Genomic DNA, 17,139 nt, shown 5'->3' with positions numbered 1-17,139 from the left:
CAAGCACGACACCGATCCATAGACTTCTCATTTTGGAGCTGCGGCGTATTCCATTGTCCATTCCTATGATAAATGAAGATTGCACCGAGTCTGAGAGCCTTAAGCAATGTCCCGCAGCTGTGTAACCGACTTTGAGCTCTGTATCTCACTTTCGTAATCAGATAATAATCAGTAGAAAATGTAGGGCTTGGCCGCGGTCTCAAATTTGAATATGAACGCCACAATAGACATGCAGTAATTAACAGAGCTTGAGAGGATAATGACAAAAAAAACAATAATAACAATAATAAAAACATCATAATCATAAATAATAATTATATTGGCGTTTTAATAATAACATTTCAATGTTGAAAGCGTCCTCAATGTACATACTTTGTACAGTATATGGTGCTGAAGGAGTACTCTCCAAAAAGTATAGAATTCCAAGAGCATCTATCAAATCTTAGTCACTCTTAGTTCAAATCTACTTGTCCAGACATTCACACTGCAGAGGAAACGTGTTTCTTGCCCAAGAAATGCATGGTATTGGGTAAATGTGATGTTCAAAGCAATTGGCAAACCCAAAACCCTGAGAGTGAGACCCAACTGTTTCGCTGAAATGCTGTTTATGGTTACAATAGGGTTCAGGCTACCCGTTTCAAGAACCTCAGGCGAAAAGCTTCCCTCTCAAAAAGGGCTTTATTCACCGAGTCCTGAAGCGGGCGAGAGCACATAATTTTGTACCATACATTAGAAATGTAATTTCAAAGAAACATGAAAATACCTGAATAGTGCGTTGGATGAGTGATGCGTCCGTGCAAAATTCCTCTAGAAGTGATGATCAAATCCCGCAATAATCACTGTGAAACAGCGAAGTAACGCATTGTTTCTTCTTTAGAAATATCCTGCCTCGCATAAGAACTGACTGTATAACCCTCGCATTGTTCTGTCCTCTTTTTACGAGTGAATGACTGAGCAGTCACCGCAGGCAAACCCAGAGCGCTGGACTTCGCATTCCAGAGAACCTCATCATCTCGTCTAGTTTGATATCAGTGTAAATTACAGTGTAACCACCTAAAATCGTCAACCTCTTGATTCCATTAAATCCATATCAGTTACGCGCGAGCGTAAAAAAAATGCCCGCCCTTTTCATCAGACCGACACTTTTCCTTTATCTGCTACACTGCTCTCTGACTATTGCACGCTGTTCAACATCGCAACGGTCTTCTGCACCACAACACAAGTACAAATAGACTCCACTTATATGTCACTACACTGTTAAGATTGTCCGTTTCTGTTCTTACCGCCGAACTGTCACTTTGAATGTAATGTAATTTGGCCCAAAAGTATAGGAACGTCTCTCCTCCAGTATCGCATCATGATCGCACGCCTACGAAATAAGACGAAAGGTTGGCAAACCGCAAGATATGACCACTCTTGAAATAAAATGCACTGCCCTGCTCGCTCAGGCACGACACAATTTTGGATAGCCACACGAATTTCTCCACATTTTTACTTGGCTACCTTTCGCTCCCTTCAGTTACGAACTGTCATCAGCCCTGACTGGTTTGCTCACCGGTGGGTTGCTGTCCATGGGTTAAGGACACTGTAATATTAAACTAACTGCCTCGTAAGCTTTTTGCCTTGTTGTTTTTGGTACAGAGCGAACCAACGAACTTTCAACATGCAAAGGACAACTGTACGTCACGACTTGTTATAAAGCCTCAGCTCCTCAGAACAAGGGCTTCTCTGTTCCAACGAGTGTTTTTATTTCGAAGCAGAGTATATCCTTTCTCCAACACCTGACCAGGAAATCAACTAGTCTATCCCTCTTGTGTAACATTTGAATGATTTGAAGTTGAACATAATTATCTCTATGGGAAAGGGCCAACAGCGCGGAATGACTGTGTGCTCTGTGAAGGGAACCGCCGGAGTGCGTAGTTATGAGGGCTGCCATCAGAGGGAACTCTAGACCCATCTTTTTTCTCGTAGCAATATGAGCGCAATGAAGAGAGGGTGAAATACGAACTCGGGATCACAGTACGGTCTCGCAGATTTTATGCGTTTTGCATGATGTGTTTATTGAAAAACTTTTTTTATTTTGTCCGAGGGATCTATTTAAAATGAGTTCGCGAGATTGCCAAGCACACTTCATTCATTGATTGCTTTTTGATGTATCCGGAAAGGCTGAGCGATAGCAGAGATAATTCGTAAGTGTCGATCAAAATAGCTCTATTCTCTGGACGCGCAAACTATCGGAGGACTAATAAACGACCGGTGTATTTCAATAAAGAAAGAAAATAATCCCTGGAAATCCCAAACTATTTTGAAGTGAGCCACAACAGAGACTTTGGTTGATCTAATTTCTACCTAGGGATCCATGACCAAAGGCGTGCAGTATGCTTCTGGTGATTAAAAATCGGCACCACATATTTGAAATGTGTCCCAGCGCTGTTTTTCTAGTTGTGCAGATGATTTGAGTTTATTTTTCCATTGCACTTAAAGTGTGGTCTGGGTAGCTTCTGGAGAGACTGTGCCTGCTGCATTCTTATTGACTCCATTGGCCTACACTCTGAAGAGTTAGGCAAGGAAACAGATGTGCCTTCCATGGTTCAAAGCTGAAGCACCCGTGTCTTGTAAACCCGATTCAATCATGCATTTGAATTTAGATTATCACAAAATCAACCAAATAGTACAGTCACGTATTTCTATGTATTTAATGTAGAGGAAAACAAATAACTTCACTATGTCTGAGAGGTCTTACTCTTAGTATGTCCATAAACATCTGTTACACTAGCTGATAAATAGGTGTTTATTAGGCAACCACTGGCTATTGAGGCTTAAAGCAAGCATTACATTAATTGCTGCCCTTTTTAGGTTACAGTACATGTTTATAAAGCCCTTATAAACCATCTATACATTATTGTGTATTATCTCAGTTTGGTCAGTTAGTTCTGATATCTACATCTCTAGCTGATTAAGTGTATACACTTGAACTATATGACAATTTGTCATCTCTGTGATTTTTTATATTTCTGTTTTTCTTCTGTGTTTTTCAGGAATGCAGTTGATGGGAACAAAAAGCTGTTTGCAATCTATGACACAAGGTAAGGGAGCTGATGTCTATCTTGGTGTGTCTGCTGTTTTCATCAGCAATATGTGTCACCAATACAATTCACTGCATGTGCTATGGCGTCATCCACTCTCCCAAGCAGCTCCTGTTTGCCTCAGTGTGCAAGATGAGAGGCTCTCTCTACGGATTTTTCTCAATCTAAAATGCATTGGACCATCCATACCAACGTCAGCTAAACACAATATATGCTATACACTGGTGGTCCCACAGCTCAAACGCAATGTTTATCTGTCTCCATCTGAACTGAGGAAGGAACTTCAGTAATCAAACCTGGCATAAATGAAAGGTGAAACATTGTTAACATCAGATGGCTGGGCCAGGTCTTCATTTTACATCTGTGATGTTGAACATATACAGTATATACATTACACCCCCCCCCCCCCCCCCCCCACACACACACCCCAGGTAGGAGAAATGAGCATGGATAGCACTCTTCAGAAGTCCTCTCGAGAGATATTAAACAGCATGTGAGACAGAAAATAATGAGAACCGAGTAAAATTTCTATCCCAGAAAAGTGGGACTATAGTAAAGCATTAACAGCATCACCTGCTATGAAATGTATATTCTGTAAAGCACATGTACCTGGCCTTGCTGAGGCTCTGTGGTTCAGTGGTTTTTTTTTTCTTAATGATTCATTTGGAGAGAGAGAAAATAAATAAGACAAACCCTCTTAGCAATTTGAGCTTGTCAGTGGAGTCCGTGGCAAGATATACTTCTGTCAGCCTACACACAGGAGAGTGTCTACAGATGGTTAATCTTTGCAACTATAGGGTTCCATGACTGTGTGTGGGAGTCTGTGAGTAAGGAGTGCTTAGAGAATATCCCAAGCTGTTCACACGCACACACGCACACACGCACGCACGCACGCACGCACGCACGCACACACACACACACACACACACACACACACACACACACACACACACACACACACACACACACTCAAAGTTTCTCAATAAAGGTGAGATTTAGTTTCAGTTTTGTGAAAGATATTTGATTTGAAATCAACAGCCAATCCATTGACACACTTCATTTTCTATGCATCTGTAGCACAGGTGTTGATTGGTTGGGACTGATTGGACGGCTTGAACTGAGCCACTATGCTTGTTTCTCATTCAGAAAGCCAGGACTGTGTATGAGTGCTCAAACACCTAACAGACAGCTGGAGGACCATGAAGAACAATCTGCTGAATTTGACAAAAAGTGTTTGTGGCCAGAATCACATACTGTACAGTACCACACTTTTAAGGCACCGTAGCAATTTGTTGGCAGAAGCCAATCCTGTTTCCACCCGAACACCACTTTTGAGCAAAACACTCAAACTAATTATTTTTATTTTATTACTGACCTGTCTAAAACATATATTTCAATAGTCTGAAAATAAGACTTGCATAAAGACAAGTGCTATTTCTAAAAAGGAGTTCACTACAATGTAAACTGTTGTACAATCACTGACAATCTGTCATTCAGAAGTAATGGTCTCACCTGGAGTACCTTGTGAGCAGAGATTTGCTGTTGAAATGGATATTCCCGCTGCAATAAAAGAAGTTGTCTGTGTAATGACATTTCCTGAAAGCTTTTTGCTCCTGTGAGGAGGGAAAGAGAGAGAGAGAATGCTCTATGTAACGTCCGCATTCAATTGCACCTGCTCACATCTCTGAAATGACTCTCTATCGGTGTGTTGGGAACCCGACCCATGGCGCAATCTATCCGGAGTCTGGTGGTGAAGCCATTAGGGCGAGAAACCGCCCGCCCGCATTCCCAACGCCATCTAGGAAACTAATGGAGGAAGAGGGCTTTGGGTGGCCAGTCTCCCAAACCACTGTCTGGGACCCCACTCCCCACACAACGCAACCTCTGTCAGTCACACCGCCTGCCCACCCACCCAGAGAGGTTCATTCAAATCAAAACGGATCAACTTAATAAGATGGCCGTGATTAGCTCTGTGATAAGTTTTTGAGGACTAGGGGGATCAGCCATTTGAACATTGCTTAATCTCCATCCGCCTGTGCATGCGTTTAGAGAATCTGATTATGGATTATAAGACTGTCTGGAGGCCTACTTTAAAGGACTTAATATCCATTGATGGAGAGAGGAGGTGAGGACATGTAATACTTCAGATCGGTTTCATCAAGAAAGGCATCATTAGGGGAGAGGTATTTTTCTCCCTGTGTGCCATTAGGATCTGTTTAACTTTATTAGGTGTGTGTGTGTGTGTGTGTGTGTGTGTGTGTGTGTGTGTGTGTGTGTGTGTGTGTGTGTGCGTGTGTGTGTGTGTGTGTGTGTGTGTGTGTGTGTGTGTGTGTGTGTGTGTGCGTGCGTGCGTGCGTGCGTGCGTGTGTGTGTGTACAGCAATGAGTGGCCAAAGATTAACCATTTCATGCAGACAGATCTCAACATTTTGGAGGGGAAAAGAAAGAGAAAGAGAGAGTTACTACTTGTGTAATCTTAGGCAGAACTGTAATAGCAATCATGAAGACAGACTTGCTCAAAATCATATAATGGCTCTGACATCTAAGAATTGTGTTTTTTGGAAGTTCACCCCAGACTAGTACGAACTGTATGGTTAACTGGCATGACAGCTTAGTTAACAAGTTCTGTTGTGGTTTCATGGGACATGTCCTTGAACTTGTGTTTCAATGTTTCTCATGACACAAACCATGTTTGAAGAAATTACTCATTTCAAAAAGAAATCATTGTCAATATCAAATCCTATTGAGAGCACAGTTTATTGTCAAGGTTTAGAGTACCTTGACTATACTCATAAGAGTTAAATAAGAGTCACATATAGTCACATATTATATTATTTCTGAATTAGTTACAATTTGTTTCTATATAGCCTAATTAATCATCTAATGTAAGGGGAGGAGACTGGAAAGATAACTGCATGAAGAGTTTTTAATTGATCTGAAGCACACACAATCAAAAATACCACTCTATAGGCTGCCATATAATGTGTAGTAATTTAAATAATTTCAAAGAAACGTAATTGTGTTAAACATACTCTCACAAACACCATGCAGAGGCTACGTACTAGAAGCCATTGTTTGCACTTGTATAACAAATCAATCTACAAAACAAACTTCTACTCAATCTTGCTGTCTGCGAATCACGTGAGTGTAATGCTTCTAGTGCACTTAACGCTACGATTGGCATTCCAATAGTAACTCTTCACAACGTCATTGCAACGCATTTGTCACAGCACTTTCTGTCAGACGACTGCCGGTGTTCAAAATAACTCTCATGATCACAATCTAGTCAAAGTGATGCAACGCCTGTGACAACATGGATATTTGAAAACAGAAGATGGTCATTCCAAGCGGTGCGTATTACGCGTCTACTACCACAGCAACCCGTGTCTTATGTGCTGAATCAAGACCAAAACAAAGCTTGAACGTAAAACCAGAGTTGGCGGAGGGTGTGCAGCTGCGGGATTGTAGAGCAGCGGACGTCAAAATCTAAGGATGGATATCTGGCTTAGAATCAACCACTGACTCTCCTAGTGCTAACGCCGGTTATGTCTTTAGCAACATGTATGGTCTTCACCAAATGCGTCTCCAAATAGCAGTCTACTTCCCCAGGAGTGAGAGAAAACGCGGATTGCAGCAGAATATTTCCTTGTATCCAGCCGTCACAGGAGTCTCCAACGACTTCTTAGCAAATGACTACGGATGGAATAACCTGTAACAACCCGTTGGTTTATGCCGGAAAACCCTAACAACCTGCGTTTTTGTCACTCGATTCCTTAATAGAATAAAATAAGGAATGTTTGGATTAAAGAAACGAAAGCTGTTTGGTGTTCTCTCGGTACCGGTCATTGTGGCAGTGATGTGTTGTGCACAGAGGTGAGTATTTATGATAAGCGGGTGTGCGTGGAAGGTATTGATGTTGTGAGGAAATTGGGGTAATCCTTTTTTTCTTCACTTTCAGCGCAAATGAGCCTGGGAACATGTCTTTTGTCAAAGAAACAGTGGACAAACTCCTAAAAGGATATGACATTCGCCTTCGCCCAGACTTTGGAGGTATGTAGCCCGTAGTCACATTTCGAGGGCACCTTTCATGCTGTCTTTACTTTATGAAACTTAAAACGTAATTTTCCCCACGTTGTAAGATGTGTGAACGTGTTCAAAACCTACTTGTTGTTGCTTATTTTAGGAGCGCCGGTGGCAGTTGGAATGAGTATAGACGTGGCGAGTATAGACATGGTGTCTGAAGTCAATATGGTAAGTCTACCTCCACCTCCTTAGTGCCGTTCATTATTTATCTCAACCATCTGCTGTTATGTTTGCTAGATGTAGATATTGTTAAATACCCGTTTGTGTACCAACTGATGCGTTGGTGTCCGCTCTTGAATAACGGACTGTTACAGGGAACATTTAATTACCATTTTTCTCAGATGGCGCACTGGCAGGAAAACAAGATGATTGACAGGTGCTGGTGGCCCTGCGGTGTACTTGTCACCTTTTTCTTATCTCGGATTTTTTTTCAGTTGGCCTGCCACAAAGTATGATCGAGGTGTGACATATTAGTCTTTGATAGATTAATTTAGCACCAACAAGACTGAAAATAGATTATTTTATGTTTCTCTAATTTGGAGAATGAAGGGATACTGAATGTCATTGCATTATTATAGTCATTCAACAGACAACTTCATACTTTAGTATCAACTTATATACTGAAGAAGCATGGTATTTAAGTAGATTTAATTTCCTCATGGTAATTTTCCTCAAGTGGTAGCTCAAGCACAATTTCTATCAACATTTCTGCTTGGTTGGGTTTTGGCAAATCTGTTTCTCAGCAGAATCCTATCCATTCTAATGGGTTGAAGGTCAGGGTCCTGGTTTGCACAGTATAGTTGGTATGACCTCAGAACGGACCTGCATGCGTACACACACATGCTCAAGTGCCACCATCCATCTTCATTTTGAAATGTGAGGTGCTTGCTGACTGGGCAGGGTGCAGGGCTGCCATGTTCTCTGGTAGGAACAGCCATTCATGTCATCAGGACAAGAATTTATTGTGGATGCTTCCCTGGAGTATGGGGGGAATCAGGGGGAGCAGAGCTGGGTGGAAACAAGATACATGTCACAAAAAACAACATGTCCATTTGTCCATGTTGTCTCTCTTTTGTTTCTTTTTTTGTAACACTGGTCTGTTATCACACTCATACAAAGAGTTTAAATGTGTTTTTAACTCAACTAATGCAAGATGTGCATGTAAGTAGAGACATTCCCAGAGTTGCCGCATTTACTTCATCGTTTCTAGCCAAGTCCATTCCATTATCATTAGTGTCTTTGTTAGAGCCCACCTGGCAACCAAGGGTTATTATCACCTCTGCCTGGTCTCCCCCGTCACAAACATATGAGACCACTGGCTGGGTCTGAATTACTGTGGCTAACAGACACAGCACCAAGCAGATGGGACCCAGGGCACAGGGCTCCCCTTTCACCTGGACATCATCTCACAGTGACAGCCCCGGCCCACTCCTCATTCCCCCTTGGTCCAGCAGTGGGCTGGGCACACATGTGCCCTGGAGCTGGGGACATTTACCATGATAGATTGTACAAAGAGTCAACACCTGGACTAGAGCTCAGTCTTGTGTTTTTGTTTGTTTGTTTGTTTGCTAGTTTGGTTAATCTACATCTGTTGAAGGATCAAATATATTTCATGACAACTGGTCATTGATAATTCTTAGATATGTTTACTTCCAATATTATAAATGTGTTGGAGGGGACATGTGGATTTCAGTATATGGTTAGATATTTACGCACAGTATTTGTATTGTAGTGGGGTTGTTTTTGTTATTGTTCCTAAATAAAACATAAATTAAGTCAGACAAGTTGCATCATCATATACTGTACTTTTTGGTAGAACATTTCTAGTTTATTTATAGTAACTTTATAGTTTATAAGTTCTACAACTATGTCAGTTATTGTGATGTTGAATTTGCATCTGAAAACTTATTGGAACTTATGTTTGATGGAAACATTTGTTTCCTACACTAATCATTTGTTAATATGACCTTTTGAAGTGGTGTAGTTTTGAAATTAATCGTCAATTTGACGATGGAAATTACCAAAAGATGTGTTCTAAAGCAGAAAATTGTATTTTTGCGCTTATTTTCCGCACTAGTCTATGTGCTGTGGATGAGGCCCATAGAAGAGGATCAAAGTCAGTATTAGACTAGATTGGTAGTGTAATGTCAGAGTTCAAGTAAGGGTAATCTTGGATTTAAAACAGGACTTTGTTTTTTTTCTGATGGAAAGATTGGTGACAGATTAAGGTCTCACTGCCATTTGACTGATGTTATATGCTCGACCAGATTATGCTATAGATATTAGATAGAGAAAGACGTGGGCTTTACACAGGCCCATTCACCAAAAGAGAACAACAATTTGAAAAAGTTTTCACTCTACTTGGCTTTTTCTATGACGCTGTCCATGGTGCTGAAAACAGGTCTCCCTGCCTCAGATATGTTTCAGGCATACAACTGATACATTGATTGTATTTTCTGTGCTATATTAGCTGCATGAAATTTTAACTGCAGTCACATAAGAATGTTATAGGCACATTAATAATTGATAGTCACCAAAGTGAATGTTATTTGGAGTGTAAAGCCAAAACAATCCCTCTGTTGTGAAAGATCTATTGTATCTCCTTATAGGCCTGGAGGAATGTACAGACTTTTTTTAAGTGTGTTAATCTCACACTTAACCCTGTTACACTCCCTCAGACAGGTAAAAATGGGAAGCTTGATAGGATTTGGGACGACTAGGTGAGGTGGTCACAGTGCTTTGCCAGAGGTGGCTTTTTTTCTGCAGTGGATTATCTCTCCTTTGGAGTCGCAAATTAGGATTATTGTACGCCCTCCTTAGTATTGTTAGCTGCAGTGATCCTTGTGAGGAGGTGTGGCTGGAGGACGCTGAGAGAGAGAGAGAGAGAGAGAGAGAGGCAGAGAGAGAGGCAGTCACCCTGGGTGGTGGATAGGTTCCTTGAAGGAATCTCAGTGGCACGTTGAGCGTGGCGCTGTCAGAGAGACCTCCCCTCACGCGGGGATTACCGTCCGCGCCGCCGTGTGATTACCATTCTGAGAGGCAGATTAGCGTGCGTGTGTGTGTGTGTGTACGTGCGTGCGTGCGTGTGTGTGTGTATGTATGTGAGTGAGTGTTTGTAAGAGCACTAATGCCAGGCCTCCAGAACAGTGCTAGCCATACTGAGCTGCTGGCAAGCTTGGCTTGTCCTCCTTAACCGCTGTGAGGTTTCAGGACAATGGGTCAAGTCAGTTAAAGCCTCTCTAATGTAGTGCTTGTTAAGTCAGCAAAGAATAATGGCATGTATAAAATGTTACCACTATTCAATGCTAATAATCATAATCATTGATATACCCCAAAAGCATGCTAATAGTATTAGGACAGTGATCTTATCACTTTAAGTATTTGTGCACTGCATTTGTGGGCACTGATAAAGTTGAGCTCATCATTTGATCACTGGATCACATTTCTACTGTCCTATCCATGGTATTAAGTCTAGACAAAAGCTAAAATTTCATAACCACAGTGTAAATTACAGGATATGCTCCTGTTTTAAACGTTTGAATGTCAGGTTAGAGCCTGTGCTCAAAGCCTCATTTGATATATTTTTTTAATTCCTTTGAAAAGTTTGGTTTTATATTAAGTGTTGCTCACGCTGTCATTTTTTAATGTCACAACAGTGTGAATTAAGTGGCTGGTTTTTGTTACAGGGCCTCGGGCCAGAGTTCCGTGTTAGAATTTTGTGTCATCGTGCTGAAGTTTAGGTGTCATATTTTTAAATGTTAAAGGAACAGGGCTAATGGATCTTCCTTGAAAACTCTGTTTGTACCAGAACATTTCTTTGAGAAACTGAAAGTTTAATATGCAACTCCACTAAGTACACAGGCTACTCTGTAGACCTCTTGTGACTTTTGATGATGGTTCATTTGGCAGTAATCTTTCACTTTGATACTTCCTGGTCATGAAACTGCAGTTTTCTGTGTGCTTTTCCTGAGTGTGCGAACGCAATTTTCATGAGCGTTAACATTTGATGTTACGATTTTATTATGCACTAAACCACTATGTCTGTTGTGTGTAGGACTTTTATGGATACCCTCCCCATGAAAAAATCCTTCAGAGCGGCACACATAAAGCAAAGCTGTTTTGTTCATTTGAATAAAAGGCTTCTCAAACACTCTGCACAGGTTCACGTAATTGAACCTGAGAGCACAAAAGGCTCTAAAAATTTCAATTATTCAGCCTGGTGCTGGGTCCCAGGTTGGTTTTAAAAGGTATTTGTTCTTTAACGTTTTCCACTTGATTGTCCTTCTCACTTTTTTTCTGCAGAGCTTTCACTCTGCTTTTAAAGGAAGGGAGTAGGGGGCGAGGAGGTGCGAGATCCAGAGTAGCGGCTTTTAATGTGTCTAAACTCAGAATTTCATTTGCGCACCTCGGACTTGTAGAACTGCAAAACACTCCAGAACACTGGAAATGATGCTTGTCACAAAAAGTGTAGTTTCAGCATTCCTGGGCCTATGCTGGCAGGTCCACTAAAAGTTTCCAAATTTGTACACAAGAATGCACAGCGCTTTCAGGAATAAATGCTCTGAGATGTGTGGGCATAGAAATAAAAAAGTGCTTGAAATGGCATTCTGTCTTGAAGCCTGGGTTTGTTCCATACTAAGCATGAAACAGGCCGGATATGAACCAATGTAGGACTCAGTGCTAGAGTCAGTTCGGCTTCCAGTCTTTTCATAAATGTGGAATTCAGAGAAAATGGACTCATACACTGAGCACATCTTTCAGAGCTACCCATTTTAATAATCATTGGTGGAAGTACCCTTGCAGAGCAGGAAGCTGTGACCATGGAGGAACCCTGCTCACGTCATATCTACACTTTTATCAGTCTTTGTGCTGTAGAAGTGGCTCCAAATATGGCAGTTTGCTAATGCCACCTTAGACTGGTGGTGGCCAATCCCAACCACTTCCTTGTGTATAAATAGCCTGCTGTCATGGCGATGAAAGACGCAGAAAGGCTCGAGGTGGAGAATGTGCCTGTGTCGACTCCAGGAGTGGCGTGGTGGTGGTGGTGGTGGTGGAGGAGGTGGAGGAGTCTCATTAGCCGAGCGCGGTAGTAGAGTCTGGCTGGCACGGAGGAGCACTTTGTCAAGCGCCAGCAGGCTCCCGTGGCTGTGCCATCGCCCTGCATTGTGCGAGGCAATCATGATAATGATAGAAAAGAAGCATGAGATGTGGGCCAGCTGTGGACGTCTCTGGCTCGTGGAGAAAGTGGTCATTTTGGAACCAGTCATTTTTACTGTAAAGAGGGAAGACTAACATCAAACATGGCGCTGAAGGACCAACATGAAGTACAGAAAATATGATGTTTGATATGGAGTCACTGAATAGGAATCCTTAGCAACTGTATTAACATGATATATTTCTTACAGTGTCATATCGGAAGGTGTGTTTATATTCACATAAATAGGCGTTGCTCACAGGAGCCAATTTAATCCAAAGTAATTTAATAATGGCCTTGGAATACAATAATTAATTAATGAACAAATCCCAGGAGACCTTCCTGCTGAGCGATTGGAGTGTTAACCAAGTTTGTCCCGGAATGCCAAGCACATGCTGGATCCATATGCTCCTGTGGTGTTCAGGCACTCACGTTATAACAGCAGCCAAGTGTAAATGGAGACGGACCTACAGCAGAGGCATGCTAATGGTATGTGTTGTTGAAGACAACGCTTGTGTGCAATGCGAGTTTGATTGTTTAGTGAGGACAGGTTTGTGTAGGCTATCTTAATTTTGGATCACTCATTGGCATTGCACATAGACTTGTCTTTGAAGCTTTGTAAGAGTCATATGAAAATTAACCTTATTAGAAAAAATTGGCCACAGAGGAATACATATATGGCTTTGCCTAACCCGTCTATAGCCTGCTTGTTTCAAACTTATAACTGTAGACCCATAGGTTGGAAGAAACACACTGCAAGGAAACATGTATGTGTCCTTGAGAGCAGCAGTCATGTAAACACGGACTCTTCTTCTTATTTCAGTGCCACTGTATCCTCTAGTCTAGTTGGTTGAAACCACTGGATCCAGACTGGGCTGGGTGAGAGTAGTCTGAGAGAGCCGGATGCATTTCCCTCTGGCCGGCTGGCTGGCTGTTCATAGGGATTTGAAATGCATGCTGGGAATCCTGATGGGAATGGGATCGTAATGAGTGCTGGAAAGAGTGACCCACCGCAAACTAGTCTCCTTAGCGGCGGCTCAGCAGTGCGTTTTACACACTAAACACTCGCAGCCTTTTCTCCTTCAACAGTCTTTCTGCCTCATTGTGTGCATGTGTGTACTGTACGTGTGTGTGTTTGTATGGACAAATGTGTGTATGTGTGTGTTGCAATACTGTTTTTGTGAATGGGGGCACACTCTCTTGTGGCGAATGCTTCTTCCCATGCTATGAGCTCACACAAAGTGGACACATACTCGTGAAGCCTGATAAAATAGACGTTTGAAATCAAAGAGATTGTGAGCAAGATAGAGGAAGAGGGAAAGCTCAGGAAACATGCAGTTATACGGCAGAAATATTCACTTAAAAAAAAGCCCTTTGAATGATATGTGTTGGGTCGTTAAGTGCAACAGCTTTCCATGACGCTAGTGATGTTTAACACAATGATTACACACTTATTAATTAGTAATTATGGAGGGAGTGAGTGGTAATTAGCAGCTTTTGGTAATAGCATTCAGCGTCGGCCATTGCAATCATTTGATGGCATTTGTACATGATGTGGAGAACGTTTTTTATTCCTCCTCCAGTGATGACAGAATACTTCTCAGTTCTCGCAGTGCTTTCTCCACTTCCACCAGGGATTGGGAAAATGACTCCGAAGTGCTTTTGGACTCATAATCGTCCGCAGACCGCATTGATCTCACTTAAACAGCACTCAGAGTTATTGTAATACTGGGCTACTATCTTCTAGGCTGTGCAGGGAGGACTGCCTGGGGGCCATGGATCATCTCAGCGGTGTGTAGAAGGCACCTGCGCTGGAAGATGCTGCTCCATAATTAGGATTGGAGAGAATCAGAGGCTGCTGTAGTCTTCTTGCTGAAACAATGACATAGAGAGTTGTTGAGTCAACACATAAACACACACACACACACACACACACACGCACACACACATAAACTGACAAACGTGCAGACACTGAAAGACATGCACGCACACACACACACACACACACATACACACACACATTCAGCCACACATGAACTGACAAATGTGCAGACACTGAAAGACATGCATGTACGCACGCACACACACACACACACACACACACACACACACACACACACACACACACACACACACACAGTGAGAGAGACAACACACACTCGGACACTACTGCTATGCTGCCAGTCATGCTCCAGGCCTTCTCCGAGGCAGTAGTAGTGCACGGCTGCTTCTCATGTCACTCCTATAGAAGATAATAATATGGGAAAGGGAGCGCGGAGATCAATGGCCGGTATTGACACAAACGCTTCTAGGTTTCGAGGCAGGTCGTTGGCTGCAAGTCCAATCAGGGTTGCCTGAAGGCGGCCTGTCATAGAAACAGTTTGAAGGGGAAATGCAGCCGCGTTTTTTAAAAGAATGGAGCGCGGCTTTGTTAAACGAATTAATTGTAATCCATATCAGATGGCCGACGCTGACCATACAACACTGCCTGCTAAAGCCTTTGTAAATCATGCTGTCAGAAAGCGCCATTAGCAAGTAAATTATTTTCCATAAATCTGCCGCGTTCTCCCCCAATCGACACCGTTTGACTGGTCTGTGGGCTTGCAGAAAAGTCGAGACTAAGAACTTTTGCTTATATGGGATATTTAGAGCATGTTTTAGCGCATGCTTTTGACAGGCCAATTTTCATGTGTCATTTAACCCAATAATAAATACGGGCGAGAGGAGTGGAAAATGTGTTTATGAAATATTAAAATGGGATTGACACTTGCTGGCACTAACTCTTAATGTGCCGCCCCCAACACCCGCCCCCCACCCCCATGCTCACACACACACACACACACACACACACACACACACACACACACATACCAGATGCCTGTAAATCCTATATTTCACAGCAGCAGAATGGATCATTCATGTAATGCCGTCAGGGACCATCACAATCACTCCGTCGGGCATAAATATCTACTCTCTTTCTCCGAATCGCTGCTTATTTGATTCACTCTCGTCATAAAGCTAATTGAGGAGCTAAAAATAAAGCTAAAGTAAATATATCATGGAATTGAAGTGCAACTTTAAGGCCCCACGCTGAGCGGGTAATGAAAGTACATGGTCATTATGTGTGGCATTACTCAGATGAGACACGTGTGAGCTTAGCATCGGTGGCTCGTTATGGTTTCGTAAAGTAATTGAAAACCGGCAGAAGAATCCTATCAAAACTTTTATGCATTCATCTCCAGATAGATTGCGTCATGTATTTCTATGCAGGTTTTTTTTGTGTGTGATTATTTTATTTCCCTCGTCTCCTCTGTCTCAAGCTGTTAAGCGAGGACTAGACAGGATGAATTTGTCCCTTGTAAAGTGAAGAGGCTGTTTGTAAGAGACATGTGGCGACACGGAACTACAATTGCTCTGGCATTGATAAATCCAACGGATATGGCACCCTCTCCCCACCCTCGCTCTCTCTCTCTTTCCCTCCCTCTCTCTCTCTCTCTCTCTCTCTCTCTCTCTCTCTCTCTCTCTCTCTCTGTCTTTCTCTCTTTACTCTGGACCAGCCATTTCCCCTCAGAGGACCATGCTGAAACAAATTGATTCTGCTTGATTGCTGTTTTTCTTTTTTTTTGCTTTCCCATCCAAAGTATCCTCCAAGTAGCAAAGCACTGGAGATTTCACTCTGAGATTTAATTCCTGTTTCTGTTTGAGACAGACACAAAATCAAGTCAAAGACAAGCCAATGAGATTACATGTGCCGGAGACAATATCCATCATGATGAGGGTCATCATTCATGAAGCATGCTGTGATATTATTACATTACATTAATGTTCAAGATAGTTACCAAAGAGGATAAATATAGCTTGCTAGAGAGGCACATGTCATGATTGGCTAGTTTTAGGTGATATTTCATTTGCACTGACATAATTCCTGAACATTTTGGTGGTTTTGCTTCAAAAAACATGTCAGACTCAAGAGTCCTTCATCCAAATGAATGACTAACATTCTCAACGACCTGCACGCAAGAATGTAACATCCGCCCATGTGAGATTGGCCACACTGATAAGCTTCCGTAACGACTGTGTTACCCGGGTAGTGAAATCGCAGCAGTTGCCTTGGGAACCATCATTTGCTTTCTATCTGAAGACGGTAGCAACACTTAACCCAGGTGATGAGGGTGTTTGGGGAAGTGTTTGTGTGTGTGTGTGTGGAAGGGGGATAGTGGGGGTGGATTGGGCAATAATCGCATGAAGAAAAGCACACAGACACAATGGTCTCATGTCCCTTTGTGTGTTCCGTGGTGGTGGCGAATGTGTTTATTGCATGGATCTACTGGCTACAATGGAGACTGACAAACACACAGCACGTGGCACTTGCTAAGTGATCATGGTGAGATCTGATTATGTGGTAAAGGTGTGTGTCCAGAATGTGTAGTGTGTAAAATGTAAAATGTGCAAGGTCTGATAGGCAAGAAAAGAGATTTTCACAAAAGGTTGTGTTTCACTTGTTTAAGAATTCAGATGGGGAAGAAACAAGCTTAAGCAGCCTTCACAGGGCAGTCACACTCAGTGGTCTGTATTGTTGTTGTGGTGGTGTTTTGTCAGTGCGATGGCTGAATTTGTCCATTCCCTTGTTTGCACTTGGACTCACAACAAAACTTAGGTGTTTTACAGCTCTCCTGAGCGAGAGAGAGAGAAAGAGAGAGAGAGAATGAGAGTGTGTGTGAGAGAGAGAGAGAGAGAGAGAGGGAGAGAATGAGAGTGAGAGAAAGAGGGAGAATGA

The 17,139-nt window shown here is 42.3% G+C and overlaps 1 protein-coding gene across 3 annotated transcripts in view; it reads left to right on the top strand.

Annotated features, from left to right (window-relative positions):
* The first annotated feature begins 6,878 nt into the window (after positions 1 to 6,878).
* Positions 6,879 to 17,139, top strand: part of gabrb3 (gamma-aminobutyric acid type A receptor subunit beta3) — a 41,720-nt gene continuing 31,459 nt past the window's right edge. For all 3 annotated transcript variants that reach the window (XM_062556254.1, XM_062556252.1, XM_062556253.1), the window contains exons 1-3: positions 6,879 to 6,958; positions 7,044 to 7,135; positions 7,269 to 7,336. In XM_062556254.1, the coding sequence (XP_062412238.1) occupies positions 6,879 to 6,958; positions 7,044 to 7,135; positions 7,269 to 7,336 (240 nt within the window). The remainder of the gene's footprint in view (positions 6,959 to 7,043; positions 7,136 to 7,268; positions 7,337 to 17,139) is intronic.

The sequence above is a fragment of the Sardina pilchardus genome, chromosome 15 (assembly GCF_963854185.1).
Source record: "Sardina pilchardus chromosome 15, fSarPil1.1, whole genome shotgun sequence".
Classification (NCBI taxonomy): Eukaryota; Metazoa; Chordata; class Actinopteri; order Clupeiformes; family Clupeidae; genus Sardina; species Sardina pilchardus.
The sequence above is the reverse complement of the archived record's forward strand: the minus strand, read 5'-3'. Positions and strand labels throughout refer to the sequence as shown.